General features: G+C 41.6%; 1 protein-coding gene across 2 annotated transcripts in view; it reads left to right on the top strand.

Annotated features, from left to right (window-relative positions):
• ADAMTS9 (ADAM metallopeptidase with thrombospondin type 1 motif 9) overlaps positions 1-14,808 on the top strand; it is a 133,525-nt gene that overhangs the window by 87,508 nt on the left and 31,209 nt on the right. For both annotated transcript variants that reach the window (XM_024192709.2, XM_024192708.2), the window contains exon 29: positions 12,514-12,681. In XM_024192709.2, the coding sequence (XP_024048477.1) occupies positions 12,514-12,681 (168 nt within the window). The remainder of the gene's footprint in view (positions 1-12,513; positions 12,682-14,808) is intronic.

The raw sequence follows: 14,808 nt of genomic DNA, 5'->3' as shown, positions 1-14,808 counted from the left end.
TAATGAGTCATCATACCAGGCTCTGACTGAGGATTACTGCATGGTTGCTTGTTGCTTCTTTTTATCTTGTGTTTTTGCCCTCTTGTCTCAGGAAGACAATCTTAGCTATCTACTGCGCTACTGTACAGACAGAATCTGGCTAATGGCATTTATTATCCATCCTACTTAGAACCCAGACTGCAGCCTCATAGCCCAGACAGAGCCTTAGAGAGAGGCTTCTTTCAGACTAGCTTTTCCGCTGAGCACTCGGGAACGGATCTAGCAAAGCACTTGAACGTCTGCTTAAGTTGAAACATGGGAGTAGTCCCACTGAGCTCAAGGGGAATATGGAAGTGCTTAAACAAGCTTAAGTGTTTTCCTGGATCAGCGTCACCACATTCAGCACTTTTCCAGGCTTGATTCCTTATGGGGCTAAACCTCACCTTTTAGTTCCCTTGAAGTCACTGGAGCGACAACGCTCAGTATCTGGCCCTCTGATGACAGTGCATTTAAATTAACCATTTTATAATGTAATTTGTTTTGGACACATTGTAGATTCTTAGTTAGGTGGGGTTTTTAGATGAAGTATTGTTCCCTAGCTCCCCTAGTATTTTCTTTCTCATACTGGGACAACTGTGGCTGGGAACAGAGCTCATCAGCTACACATGCTCTCATACTGCTCTTTGTCCTACGCTCTCTTTTAGTTTAGCCCAGGAGTCGGCAGCCTATGGCACGTGCGCCAAAGGCGGCACGTGAGCTGATTTACTGTGGCACGCTGCTGCTGGGTTGGGGTCCCCGCCGCCAGCCCCACTCAGCCCACTGCCTGCCTGGATGGACAGGGGCCGGCGGACGGAACCCCAGACCAGCAGCGGGCTGAGCCACTCAGTCCGCTGCCGGCCTGGGGTCCCAGCCGCCAGTCCGCTCAGCCTGCTGCCAGCCTGAGGTTCCATCCGCCAGCCCCTGCAAATGTAAAATGTATTACTGGCACGCGAAACTTTAAATTACCACAAATAAATGAAAGGTTTCTGAAAGGTTGCCAACCCCTGCATGCTCCTACATTAGGAATTTTTGCCTTCCTTCTTCCAAGGAGCAGCAAGCCTCTCACTCTAACCCCTACCAGTGGCTGCCAGTAACTTGTTATATGACCACACAAAGTTCTTGCATCTGCAGTGAAATCAGGTAGGGAGCAAGAGTTCTTGGGCACAAAGGATGTAATTGACAAGTGCATTAAGCTCTTCTTTCTTTCTTTCTTTCTTATATAGCAAGTTGTGCTTTACTAGTTCTTTAGTATCCCCTCTTCCCATGAGCTGGACATTTGCTGGTCTCTGCAGCACATTGGCATGAACTTGATCAAAAGGATATTTAGCAGTTATGCTGGCAAATGCTGATGGTTCATCAAGTGATTTCAGAGAGCGAGGTAGTCGCTTCAGCTTATTCGTTGCACAGTTGGGCTTACCTGTAGGTACATAGGATACTGACATCATAAAGAGCTAATCCGCATTCCACCCGCCGGGAGGAAACAAACCAGCAATGGTTGCCATTTATCCACCAGGTTACATTTGTCTCCCAAAGCACTGAATTCCCGTACAGCAATTGAACAGCGTGTCCGATGGCAGGAAACCATGAAGGGCAGTAACACGGAAATGGAATGTCCATGGATGAGATGAAGAACGCGGTGCCTTCAAGCTAGCTGGATCCCTGGGCTATGATTTGAAGCCTACACATATTTTTCCCCCATGTTGCAAATTTATCCGTAAATACCCTAGACTACTATAGTAGTTGGTTCCTCATTCCTGAAGTATTAGAAATAGTAATGGATTTGTTCTTTAGAAAGAAGAATATGCTATTATCATGGACTCTGAGCATGCAGGCATTTACCATAAATATAACACATATAGTGACTGTTAGGTTGTTAAAGAAATAGTGGTGTAAGCCTAGTTGCAAAGACACTTAAGGAACTCTATTCATGTTTTTCATCGGTAAGGCAGGTGGGTTAGCTGCATGCATGATTTCTTTGATACTAAGCACCATGTGTTAGCCTCTGGACAGTACGTGATCGATGATGTATTTGAATATAGAGTCATACCAAGATATTTTCTGTTTTAAGGGAGCCCTGCTTCCAAATCCCTGTAGCAAGTCATTTTCTCTGTCTTGCCTATTTAGATTGTCAGTTCTTCCGGACAGGGGCTGTCTCTTACTATGTGTTTGTACAGCACCAAGCATAACAAAACCAGAGTCTTAGTTGGGGCCTCTAGACACTACCGTAGTACAAATACGTCATCATTAGAAACGTGTGATGTCAGCTAAATTAGGTCACCCTCTGCTTTAATTGATCCCATCTTAGTTCCTCAGCATGTCAGTCACGCTTCCCTGGACACACAGACGCCTTTACACTTTCATACACCAACTTGCTCATGTAACCTAGATATCACTTTGTCCGGGAGGGTGAAGAAGGAAGGAAAAAGTGCAAGTCTCATGTTGACTGAAAATATGTCAGTAGCTAATGCACTGGGGAAATGGTGCCGGTAATTCTGCCCGCATCAGTGCGACCCGAGGTCATTACGAGGTGGTATTTTTTGAAGTTAAATAGCTTGGACCATGGGACACGTGGGAAAATTCTGCACGTAGTGATCCATGTGCAGCAGTGTGGTCTTCAGCAGCTGGCACATCACTACACAGGATATAATGACGGTGCAGAACAGATGGCCCATATTTCCTTCGAGGGCTGTTCTGGGCTATTACAAACACGACCTGGATGCTGCAGGGAGAAAGATGGGTACGTGACTTTTTCCTGGCTTGTAGTGTATTCAGAGCTCCCTATTGCCCACAGATATGGGCAGTGAGAACCTGATCCAAAGCGTGAAGACCTCACTGGGAATCTTTCCACTGAACTCAGTGGGCTTTGGCTCAGGTCTTTTGAATAGTTAGAGCAACCTCCCTGCCAAAGAGTTGTTTGACCAAGGGCCATCTCTCAGGGTAGGACTACACTGCAAAATAAAACCCCGCATCAGCGACTCTCAGACCACGGATCAACCTCCTTCGCTGGGTTTCAGAGCCCAGGCTCCAGCTGGAACATCTACCCTGCTATTTTTAGCCGCATAGTGTGAGCCCAAGTTTATGGGTCCGGGCTCGTGGACTCAATGTTTCCAACCCTGCCCCTGAGCATCCACACTGCATCATAAACCTGGGGTTTATGGTTACTGGATCTGGTGTCAGAGCCATGCCAACGTGTTCATACACAGACCTTCTGACTCGCATCATTTTGTAGGGCTTGGACTGGGTCAGAGCCAGCTCCTAGTAGGGTCCTGAGTGTTTGACCCAAGGCAGACTGGTGTGTGTGTGTGTGTGTGTGTACAGAAAGGGAGCTTGGGCTCAAACCTGAGTCAGAGCCTGGGCTTAGTGTGCAGTGTAGGACCAGTAAAATAAGCTACATACACGTCCATCTCTGTTGTACAAATTGCACAGTATTCACTTAAGGCAAAATTTTCCACAGCACTCACTAACTTAGGTGCCTCAGATTATGGGTTCCTGTCTTTACACACTTAGAGTACGTCTCCATTGCGGCTGGAGGTGTAAGTCCCAGCTCCGGTAGATGTACACGCATTAGTTCTGATCAGACTAGCATGGGAAAAAGAGCAGCATAGCTGTGAGGGTGGGGGCGGCAGCTTGAGTTAGCCACCCAAGTACAATCCCTTCGGAGACCCTAGGTACGTATGGGTCAGCTAGCCCATACCACTACCCGCTGCCACCAATCCACCGCTATTTTAGCAGACTGCCTCGAGCAGAGCTAGCGTGCGTATGTCTACCCACGCTGGAAATAGTCAGCCCAACTGGAGATGTGTCCAAAGGCCCTGATTTTCAGCAATTCTGAGCGCCTACTGCTCCACTTGAAGTCAATGATTTTTTTTTTGTCAGCAGGATTGATCACTGATCAATAGATTTTTGTTGAAAAATGTGAGGAGGAGGAGGACAGGGATGCAGGAACAGTTTTTATAGTGAGGGTGCTGAGAGCCACTGAACCAAACTATAACCCTTGGATATAATGGAAACCACTTCAAGCCAGTGGGTGCGGGAACACCCGCAACACTCCTAATTCCGGCAGCTATGGAGGAGGAGGGGAAATTGTGAAAATTCCGTCCGTTTTTTGGCCATGGTTTTGTCATTGAAATGAAAAACTGATTCAAAAATTCAAATGCCAGAAAATTTCAACCTGCTCCACTGATCGCACTTCTGCTCCATAGAGTGGATGGCAGAAGTCCAAAGAAGCCAAATAGTCTATTGTAAAACCACCTTTCATGTGGTTGAAAAGCCAAACAGGATACAACACTATGGTGCCCATGGCAGTAACTTTCCTTACAGAAACATAGGCATGTTCTGCCCAGTTCACCCTCAAGGAAACCCAGTGACTTCAGTGGAGGTAGAATTTGGTCTGAAGTGTTAAAAATAGAATGTGTTGTTCTGTAGCAGACATGTGCATTTTCTTTCACAAATATATTAATTTTATCCAATTCCAGAAAAATCCCAATGTCCATTTACTTTTCACTTCCCTCCTTTCTCTTACAGTGTCAGTGGAAAGGAAAGTATTACCGGGCATATCGCTTGGGGGAAGGGGGGGACGTTGGTAGACTCTGGGGCCGTGGAGTAATTTTTGTTTATGTCCCTGCTTCAGTAGCTCTGTCTCTTTAGTATAAAGATTACTCTTCTCATGTTAGTTGTAAATAGCTGACATGTCTTTTGACTTGTTACCAGAGACGGTCACCATCAGTAGAGATGCACTAGTAGCATTGCAATCATTAGCACCATGAGTTCCACAAATGTGGTGAAGTCGTTCTATATGAAAACTAGGGCCCTAATTAAGCAAGTGCCTAGGCCTACTGATGTCAACGGGAATACTCATGTATTTAAAGTTAGGCAGGTGCTTACATACCTTGCTGAATCAGGGCCTATGAAATTAGCAAGGCCTTGTACAATTGCCACTTTTGGAGGTTGTTTCGGTGTTGCTGAATGCCATGTAAAGACCTTCATATGTTTTTAAAAATCCATGTGGTCCAATAAGCAGCCAGCTGGCCAGACGCTATCCATGCTAGTCTTGCTAACAGATATGCATAGGTCTTAACATGTCTTCATCCTGACAATAGAAATGGCGCTGTGTGCTTCATAGGGCCACATTTGCAGAGCACTGGCAGTATCTGTGAGTTTGCGTGCACCAATGCAGAAGCAAAGTGCAGGAGCTATTTGATTGCCATGATCTGGTTACAGTTGCATTTAAAGAGGCCCAATAATGTAAAATGACACTACGTTGTATGAAGGAGAAACATTAACCTCCTTAGTTTTTCTGTTTTGTTTCATCTAGCATATGTTTCAGCTAAGATTTTTGGACGAATGAGTGTTTACTTTTGGTATGATACTAAAAGTGTGGAAATGTAAACCTTCAGGAATGGGTTTTAATTGCCTTTGAAAAGTTGCAGATTGCAAAATCTGATAAAAATGTGTTTAGCTTGATTTTTTCCCTCCCTTCTTCAGGTAACTGATTAGAATTAGCTTAGGAAGCCCTTTTGTTGCAGCTTGTATTCATTACATTTAATACTTCCCAAATGGTAAGGCTGCTGCATGGTGTCTGTAAAAATGGCCTTGACAACACTCCATAACATTTTGTTACTCTGAAGAATTAGCCATATTCTTGGTGGGAGTTAGCAGTTCTGCCCTGTAGTTACAGCCAGTTGTCCATTTTGAAAATACAGACAGTGTAAAGTATGCACATTATAAGGGTCCGTTCTCACGGTGGTATCATCCACATATATCCAGTTGCAGAAGTTGGTCCTAACTGATTATAATTTGTGGAAATCTTTTATAACCTAGGTGGTCTTTGTGGGTTTATATTCCGTTCTTTTCAGGCACTAAGCCAGTCAGAAATCTTGGAATCTATTGAAGACTTTCCATTTGGTAAGAGCCTTAATGAAGAAGGTGGCTTCTTATCTTCCAAATTTTATACAGAGGCAATGCAGTGAGGAATAAGCTGATGCAGTTCACACATAGTTGGTAACAATGAAATAATCTTCATAATTCTTGAAGTCTGAAATAGAAAGCAAATTTCTGTGAAAATGAAAATGCCAGCACCTGGACAATGGAACTGAGCATTGCATCCCAGGAAATGTTTGCTTCACATTCTGAGTTACAGCTTCACTGACCTTGATGGGAACAACTAATAAGAATATTTATTTAATTTAAGTAGAACATTTTAGGTTTGTTATTTTTAAATAGACACCTTTCCAAGACTCTAGGTGCCTTACTATAATTAATCACATAAAAAATAGAAGTAAATTAAACCTATGCACCCTGGACATTGATTCTAAGCTTTTCTGGGAAGAGATTGTTTATTCTCTGTGTAAAGCATGTTATACACATGTTAAAGAATAACGGTAACAATAAAGGATAGAAATGTTTCACTATATCTTTAGGGTAGTGGACACAGTTTATTTTTAAAATAATAACAGTTTTCCACATTTATTTTCTCAACCCCAGCATTGCAGCAACCTGCTTAAGTATGAGAAGCAGAAGGCTGAAACTGACAGCAAACAAAAGTGAAATTGACTAGAAATCAACCTACAGAATGCTTTGCCAGATAGCACCACTGTTTCATCAGTTTGTGCTGATAAGATCCAAGTTACATTCCCTAGCTGGCAGTGAATGAAGCCTGTTGGGAGTGGATTGGGACTTTGTTGCTATTCTGAAGCACCTCTATAGCTCAGGCTAGCCATATAGGTGCGAGAGGGAGGATCTTTACCACCAACCAAAGCCCCACATGGCAGGGAGTAAAGGTTCGGGGCAGTTCTGAAAGACTCAAGAAAAACTTCACTTGAACTTCTAAGTTCACTGACCGTATGTCTAAAACTTTCATATAGCTACCAAAGGGCCCAATCTCGCCAGGTGCTGAGTGCCCATTACTTCAAGGGAGTGACTCCATTTTATGTTGGTGCAACCTAGAGCCCAGTTTCGCTTGTAAAGCCTTCTGCAGTCCTCAGTCAGTGTCTAATATCAGTGGCAGTTGCCTATGCAGACTAATTGCAGTAGCTCAGATTGACTTTCTGGGCTATTCTGTCTCTCAGACGAATGGGAATTCTCCATTTAATTTGAGCTCCGAAGTATATGAAAAACCCCAGGGTATCAACTTCCTGGAGTCTTTCTACTCTCTTAAACCCAGCCATAGCTAATGGAAGTTTTGCATGAGGCCAGTCTGCAAGATTCGTGTTGGATTTTGTTGTTGTTTCCTGGCCAGACAATCTGCCCCGTTTGTAAGGTGTTAGGGTAGAATCTTCAAAAGCACGTCAGTGGGAACAGAGTTAGACTAACTGAGCATGTCTGAGAGTACAACCCCTAAGTCCAGAAACCCAATTCGCATAAGACCATCCATCCAATACCTCTGCTGTACATTTAGGGCCAGATCCAAAGCCAATTTTGGTTAGTAGCAGTCTCTTTATTGACTTAAATGATCTTTGGATTAGGCTGATATTCCATGAAAAGAGAGTCTCATTTCCCCCCTTTCCCCATTACTTTGAAGTATTTTCTACAAACAAAACCAAGAAAAAAAGGAAGTGTTTTCATCCGTACACTTCACAGGCTTTAAAGAAGCCAAGGTCAAAGCTTACCTCACCGTGGAGCTGTTACTGACCTAAATTGTAAGCGGACCGTGTTGTTTCCAGCTATAAAAGAATTCTAAATTCTGTTAATGAGATGCAAAGTTCTTCCAGTGTTAGAAATAAAAGATGAGCCGGGGTGCACCACCCTGGTGTGTACTTCCGTAAATCACATACAGTAGAAGTGAAGCACATCCTTAAGCTTTTTTTCTGCATCACATATGCTTAAAAATAGTGCCCCAATAAAACTTGAAATACCTGAAAAGAATTTTAAAAAATCACAATGCATGCTCTTGGCAAAGGGATTTTCAATCCTCAGAGTCTTAGTTGCATTCGATTGTTCATCCTACTATCATTCCTTTAAGAGTAAAAGAGTTTACAATTCACACATACATGAAAGCAAATACGGCTTAGATCGAAAAATGTTTATGCATAATTGTCTATTTTTCATTTATGTTCTAGAAAGGGAGAACAGAAGAATGTTTGGTACCAGACAACATCATCTTGAGAATATCCCAATTATATTCAAGCATTAGCAAAATCAGTTAAATGTACACAGACTCCTAGACTTTAAGGTCAGAATGCAACTATGTGCATGTAAATGTGCGTGAAACTTGCCTAGCGACATCAGGTTTAAGGCCAGAAGAGGCCATCAGATCATATCAGGTATATCACAGGCCACCCACACACTAAACCCAATAACCAAAATGAGACCAAAGTATTACAGCCCACAGGAGACTGAACTATTCATGTGCTACAGGCAGAGAAATTGCAGCAAGGGCAGTTTAGGTTGGACATTAGGAAAAACTTCCTAACTGTCAGGGTGATTAAGCACTGGAACAAATTGCCTAGGGAGGTTGTGGAATCTCCATCATTGGAGATTTTTAAGAGCAGGTTAGACAAACACCTGTCAGGGGAAGACTAGATAATACTTAGTCCTGCCATGAGTTTAGGGGACTGGACTAGATGACCACTCAAGGTCCCTTCCAGTCCTATGATTCTATGATTCTAACTCTTTTCCCATGTAGAGCATAGGTCTTAGAGTCAGATATTCTGAATACTCTTCCTGGTACTGTGAATGAATTGCATGTATGACCCCAACGCACATGGGAGTTCATCCTGTAAGGTGTTGACCTTCTATAAGAGCTCTCAACATCTCACAGGATTGGACCCTGAATTTCTCTGTACATCAATCTGTAAAATGAGGATAAAAATACTTACCACTGGCACCGTACCTACAGTACCATAGTTCTTGAAAGACAGAATATTTGTCAAATACTTTCAGCTCCCTAGAAAGGTGCTATGCATGAGCATTGTTATTAGTCTCTCTATGTAATGAATGGGAGGAAAATATATAGATTAAAGATGTACATTTCTCCAAATACTAATCCAGTCTAGGGATTTATTTGATTTTTCACTGTTATGTTTAAAAGCCACGTCCGCCACCATTCCAGGTGCAGAATATGTAATGAAGATAACGGAAATTTGTATTAAATAATAATGGCCGGATGTAGTCCAAAGACGGTAACCAAATGAAAACGTTAGAAGGTATTTGGTTGTAACAATATTTGAGAATGTTCTTAATCTTTGCTGCCCAGACACAATTTATTTTTAATTACATTTGCTTTGAAGTTGAGCTGTTTGAACATTTTTCACAAAAACCACTGAGTTTCCAATGAAAAATACTATTGAATTTTTTTAACCAGCTCTGAAGCCTGGCAAAAAAGCAAAAGAAAATTTTGGAAAAAATTCTGACCTTTTTTTTTTTTTTTCCGGCTGACGTCTGAAATTTTGTCAAGATTGTGAATTTCCATAATTTTAAGACATCCCTGTGTTGGAGGAAGGAACTGTGTTTTCTTTTTGTTTTTTACTGTGAGGCTGAGCTGTTTTTTGGCCCACCTTGAAACTACAGTACACACCAACAAAACCCTTAGGAAAACTTAAAGACCCTCCCCTAACTGAAAATACATGTGGTCTTCGCTTGGGTGGCACAGTGGATTGACTCATCCAGAGGAAAGTTCAGCCTGCTCAAATCCCACCGCTGACACATAGCATGGTGGAATGAAGTAGTCTAACTACGGTCACTGTGTAGGCACCACTGCATCCTATGTTGGTTCATCTTCTCTGTTCTTTGGGTGCTCCATAGTAGACTGTATTACTTTACAGTTGAGACGGTGCTTGGCTCCCCCTTTCCCAATCACACGCAAGGGCTTCCTCCCACTCCGATTGCTCAAATACATGAACATTTGAATACCTGGCCTCGCAGGTTCAGTTCCCAGTGGAGTCAACTTGGTTATTTAGCTTTCCATGGTAGATTGTTCACCATGCCATCTTTGATATCGGGTGTGGGGAGGGTGTTTTCTAGGGGAGATGCTAAAAACCAAGGTGCTGGACATCTGCTCTATGTTAACAATAAATATCCCATGGCTCTTTTTGTACGAGTAAGGATTAAACCTAATAGCTTTGGCCAAATTTTCCATTCCCCCATTTCAAATGTGCTGTGCACTGTCCTTCATTCGATCTCAAGGGGAGTCATGTTTCGGGGGTACTCTGTTTACACAGTACCAGTTGCTGCAATTTTTGGCGTGTTGAGTAACACTCAGCTGAAGTCAATGAGATGAGCATCGGTAACTACTACACAATCCGTGTAAGTATTTCAAAAATCCGCTCCGTGGATTGCACAGCAGTTTGGGATCCTTTGAGATGAAAGGAGCTATAGATCGGGCATAAGGAATAAGAAGTGAACAGCCAGCCGGCCATCCTAACAAATAATTTACAAAGTAATGGGATGGGCCTGAGATACGGAGTTCAAATATGGATCTGAACGCCTTCAAAGACCAGGGTGTTTAGCTTCAGGGTTTTGACATAACATGTTACAGTGACTGGGGCCAGGCACATGGTTTGGATCTGGACTTCCCCAAACTCTGCATCTGCATGATCTACTGGTTAAGAATTAGATAAGTTCATGGAGGATAGGTCCATCGATGGCTATTAGCCAAGATGATCAGGAATGCAACCCCATGCTCTGGGTATCCATAAGCCTCTGACTGCCAGAAGCTGGGAGTGGATGATGGGAGATGGATCACTCGGTAATTGCTCTGTTCTGTTCATTCCCTCTGAAGCATCTGGCATTGGCCACTGTCAAGAGACAGGACCCTGGCCTAGATGGACCATTGGACTGACCCAGTATGGCCATTCGTATGTTGTTAACACACTGGACTGGGACTCAGGAAATCTGGATTCAGTTCCTAGCTCTGCCACAGTTCCTAACTCCTGTGTGTCTTTGGCCAAGTCATTTCGGCTCTGCTTCGGGGAACAATCCCTCTTCAGGGCAGCACTTAAACGTGTGTGTGAGGGCTTTCCTGATCTGGGACCTAAAATATCTCCTGGCCTCAGTTTGTACCTTTTGCTTATGTGCTGTCTCCCCTGCTCCCCACTTTTGTCTGGTCTATTTAGTTTGTAAGCCTTTCAGAGCAGGAAGTCTCTCTGATGGCTAGTCAACACGGTGTCCTACACAATTGAACCCGACTGCTGTAATTAAAATAATAATAGATGGGGGTTGGCTCTGGCCAATTTCCAAACCTAATGAAACCTCCAAGCTCCTACATGTACAATCCTTGTGTTTTTATTTACCAACTGGGGGTGAGGGGAAACTTTTGGCTTGATTTATTTCTTAGTAAAAGCACTGATAAGAGTCATCAAAAGGAAGGAAGAATCCTAAGGTCTATTTGACATTATTTATCCCCATCGTCTTGCATTCATTCCATTCTAAAACGAAAGCAGGAGAATAGTTATACTGAGAGATTGCAGAAACCCTGTGCTTGTATTGAAGGATTAAATCAGTATGTTTGTGACATAACATGCAATGACTTGCCTAACATGTAATGAAGAAATTGAAACTGAATCTCTCAGTGCATCATGCTGAGTAAAGGGTTTGTTCAACAAGAAACTGTCGTATTAAATTCTTGTCGTGATTCCAGACCGCTTTTGAGTCCTAAATCTTTTGAAGGAGACTAATCTGAAATCAAAGCAAAGTTGCTTAGGGTTGGCATGCCAGAAGTGGTCACATTTGAACAAGTTCAATGAACCTGCAGAGAGAGGTTGAAATTAGTTGCTTCACTACAAAGCTTACAGCTCACCTACCTGCTGATTGGCTTGTTGCTTTGATTCTTTATGCTCTGTCTTCTTGGCTTCTTCTGAGTCGGTTTCAAAACGTATAAATCTGAAGTGGGAGCTTGTCCCGATTTCAGTATTTATTTAATAAAAAATAAATCGGTCTGCACTGTTTAGTACAACATTAAAACAAACATAGCTTTAGAAACGGGGCGTTCGGAAGGTTATGGATTTGTTTCTCCTCTGCCTCGCTCCTTGTGGAGTCGTTTTAATTTGCGCAAAGTGGGCGTAGTATGTTGCTCTTCTGATTTACCCGCCTTTTACTCTCGCTTGGCACATAAGTCAATGGCTACCCAAAAGGGACTCTGTCCCTTTAATTTTTTTAGTGGTAGAATGTGCCATACTAAAGGCCAGATTCTCGGCTGCTGTAAATTGACTTTGGTCCTTTGAAGTCACTGGAGTCATGCTGACTTATATCAGCCAAGAATCTAGCCTGCTGAATGCCAATTTCTATCCAATTCCTTTATGTTGTTGTTGGTATTTTCTGCTTAGAAAGGCTTTTACAAGCAAGAATAAGATGCAATACATGATACAAATGAGGACATTTCTCATGGGCTAAATTCTGTCCTTAGTTACAACCCCTCATCATTAATGGCTACCACGGTGAGACGGAGGGCATAATTTTTGGCTTGTTACGTTGAGAATAAATACCCTGTTTAGTTATTGGATGTATGTAACAATGTAGCCCTAACTGTATTAAAACTGTCTCATTGCTTTCCATTTCCAGTGTTCTGCTTCTTGTGGACGGGGACATAAACACCGAAATGTGTACTGCTTGTCAAAGGAAGGAAACCGCTTAGAGAACGATTATTGCAAGCACCTTGCTAAACCGAACGTGCAAAGAAAGTGCAGAGGGGGCAGATGTCCGAAGTGGAAAACGGGAGACTGGGGACAGGTGAGATGCAACATTTTACCTTTTGCACCATTAGCTGTTCCTTATCTGTTGAATTGTTTGCCAGCGTAATTTCAATCCTTTTGCAATACAAGTATAAATGTTCTGGGTGACATTCTCAGCTGGGGTAGATCGGCATAAGCCTCTGGAGATGCACTATCTACATCAGCTGAAGCCCTAGCACTGTTTTAGATACAAAAAGGTGGTGAACTGCTAACAAAAAAGCAACTGTTGTAAATTTCTTCGACTGCTGCTAGAAAAGGCATTACTGTGTATGAGTAAGCAGCCTCTCTTTTCTCCTTCTTCTTCTTTATTATTTAAAGACGTTGGCTCCTAAGTACAATTGTGATGAATTTGGAGGCATATGAAATTAAAATATGTTTATTTATCATTTTCCTATTAAAGTTGAGAAAATATATAGGAGCTATTTATTTTAAAACCTACTTTTCACTCTGTTTTGTGTTCTTCCAAATGCATTACACTGTAACAACAGCAGTTTACCTCCGTGTCAGTACAAAATCATCTGCTTAGTGCATAGGCTGCAGGAAAGTAGGAAAGTCTGGATTTTTCAAGTATGTTGTTTGCTGAGAGCATAACTTTAATCCATTTTGAGTCTTTATTTACATTGCTTTCCCCATATTAAACTATTGAGAAATATTTCAGGCATGAAAAATATCAGTTTGCTTTTCTCATCCTTTTTCCGCTAACACTGATAGTGGGATTTGGGTTTGGAAACTAAAATTTCATATTTTCCATAACACCAAATTGCACCTTTAACCTATTTAATCAGATTTATTTTTACCTCTGAATCTCCATTTTGCATGTACCTTAATGATGTGCTAATCAGTCAAATTATTGAAGATCCATAAGTAAATGAAATTTTAACTTGTACAATGTCATATTCATTCACAATCTTTCTTTGCTTTCTATGTGAAACCCTAAGATTCTTGCTGTATGCATCCTTCCCTAAAAGATAAAACATGAACACATCTATACATGCATTTGTGTAGACAAATATTAATATTAGTAGATACATTTTTATCAAATGTCAAATATTAAATTAAAAAACTATTAAATCCATCATTATTTTCAGACTTGGATTTTTTATTCTCCTCTTAGAATAAGTAGAATATGTGCTTTACAATATTTGAGTTTCTTTCTTGGAGAATGGGGTAATCATACATTCATCATACAGGTTTAGCTGTTTAGGCCCTGATCCTCCAAAAAATACACAAGTAGTTAACGTTAAGCACCCGAGCAGGCCTATTGAACTCCATGGGACTCCTCCCAGATTTAAAGTTAAGCCCGGTGCCTTATTGTTTGCAGTACTGAGGCCTTAATTTTGTCCCAGAGCCTACAAGAATAAAGAATCACATGACCATTAAAATGTCTCATCATATCAGATCTGCACTTTATTTAAAGTGACTGCTCCTGAAAGCAATTTTTGCAGCTAATAAAAGTCAACGTACCAACACAACGGTCTGTTGATTGCTTAAAAACATGCTAATTTTAATTGATAAAGATAAATGCTTTAAAATTCAAAACATTCTACTGCATGATAGGATTCAGTTTCATGCAATTTGAGAAAGAAGCTCAGCTTAATGAGAATATGAGGTGATTTATGGCCTAAAGTAATCTGTTATGACTAGGCAATTAAAGAATATTTGTATTCTTTATATACTATAGAGCATTGCCCGCGTGACCAGCTGAGGATCTGGCCCTAAAAATTAGCTATGAAAGCAAAGATGAAAATGCATCTTATAACAGCAAAATAGATCATTTAAAAATAATGATGTTATGATACTGTTTCCTTATATTCTGTCTGTAACACAGAGCCAGTCACCATATAGTAAATCGGCAGAGTTTGTCTACGTTTGATATAGTAAAACTGGAACAGTTAGAAGGTTTGAATAATGTCATGCCATAGTGACATGCATGTCACACTTCTAGAAGTGCCTTTTATGCTAAATACTTTTGGAGGTATACAAGTGATTTGTTTATAAACTGCTGAACAACAGTGGTTAAAATGCTTTCTCTGTATGATGCATCCTGAAGCCTGCTAAATAAAAAAGAAAAGCATAACTGGTCAACTGAAGTCAGCTTGGCCAGATCCCACACTGGTGTAAATCA

Source organism: Terrapene carolina, unplaced genomic scaffold (assembly GCF_002925995.2).
Source record: "Terrapene carolina triunguis isolate 2854851 unplaced genomic scaffold, T_m_triunguis-2.0 Scaffold89, whole genome shotgun sequence".
In the NCBI taxonomy this organism is placed as follows: Eukaryota; Metazoa; Chordata; order Testudines; family Emydidae; genus Terrapene; species Terrapene triunguis.
This window is presented reverse-complemented; position numbering and strand designations above follow the sequence as displayed.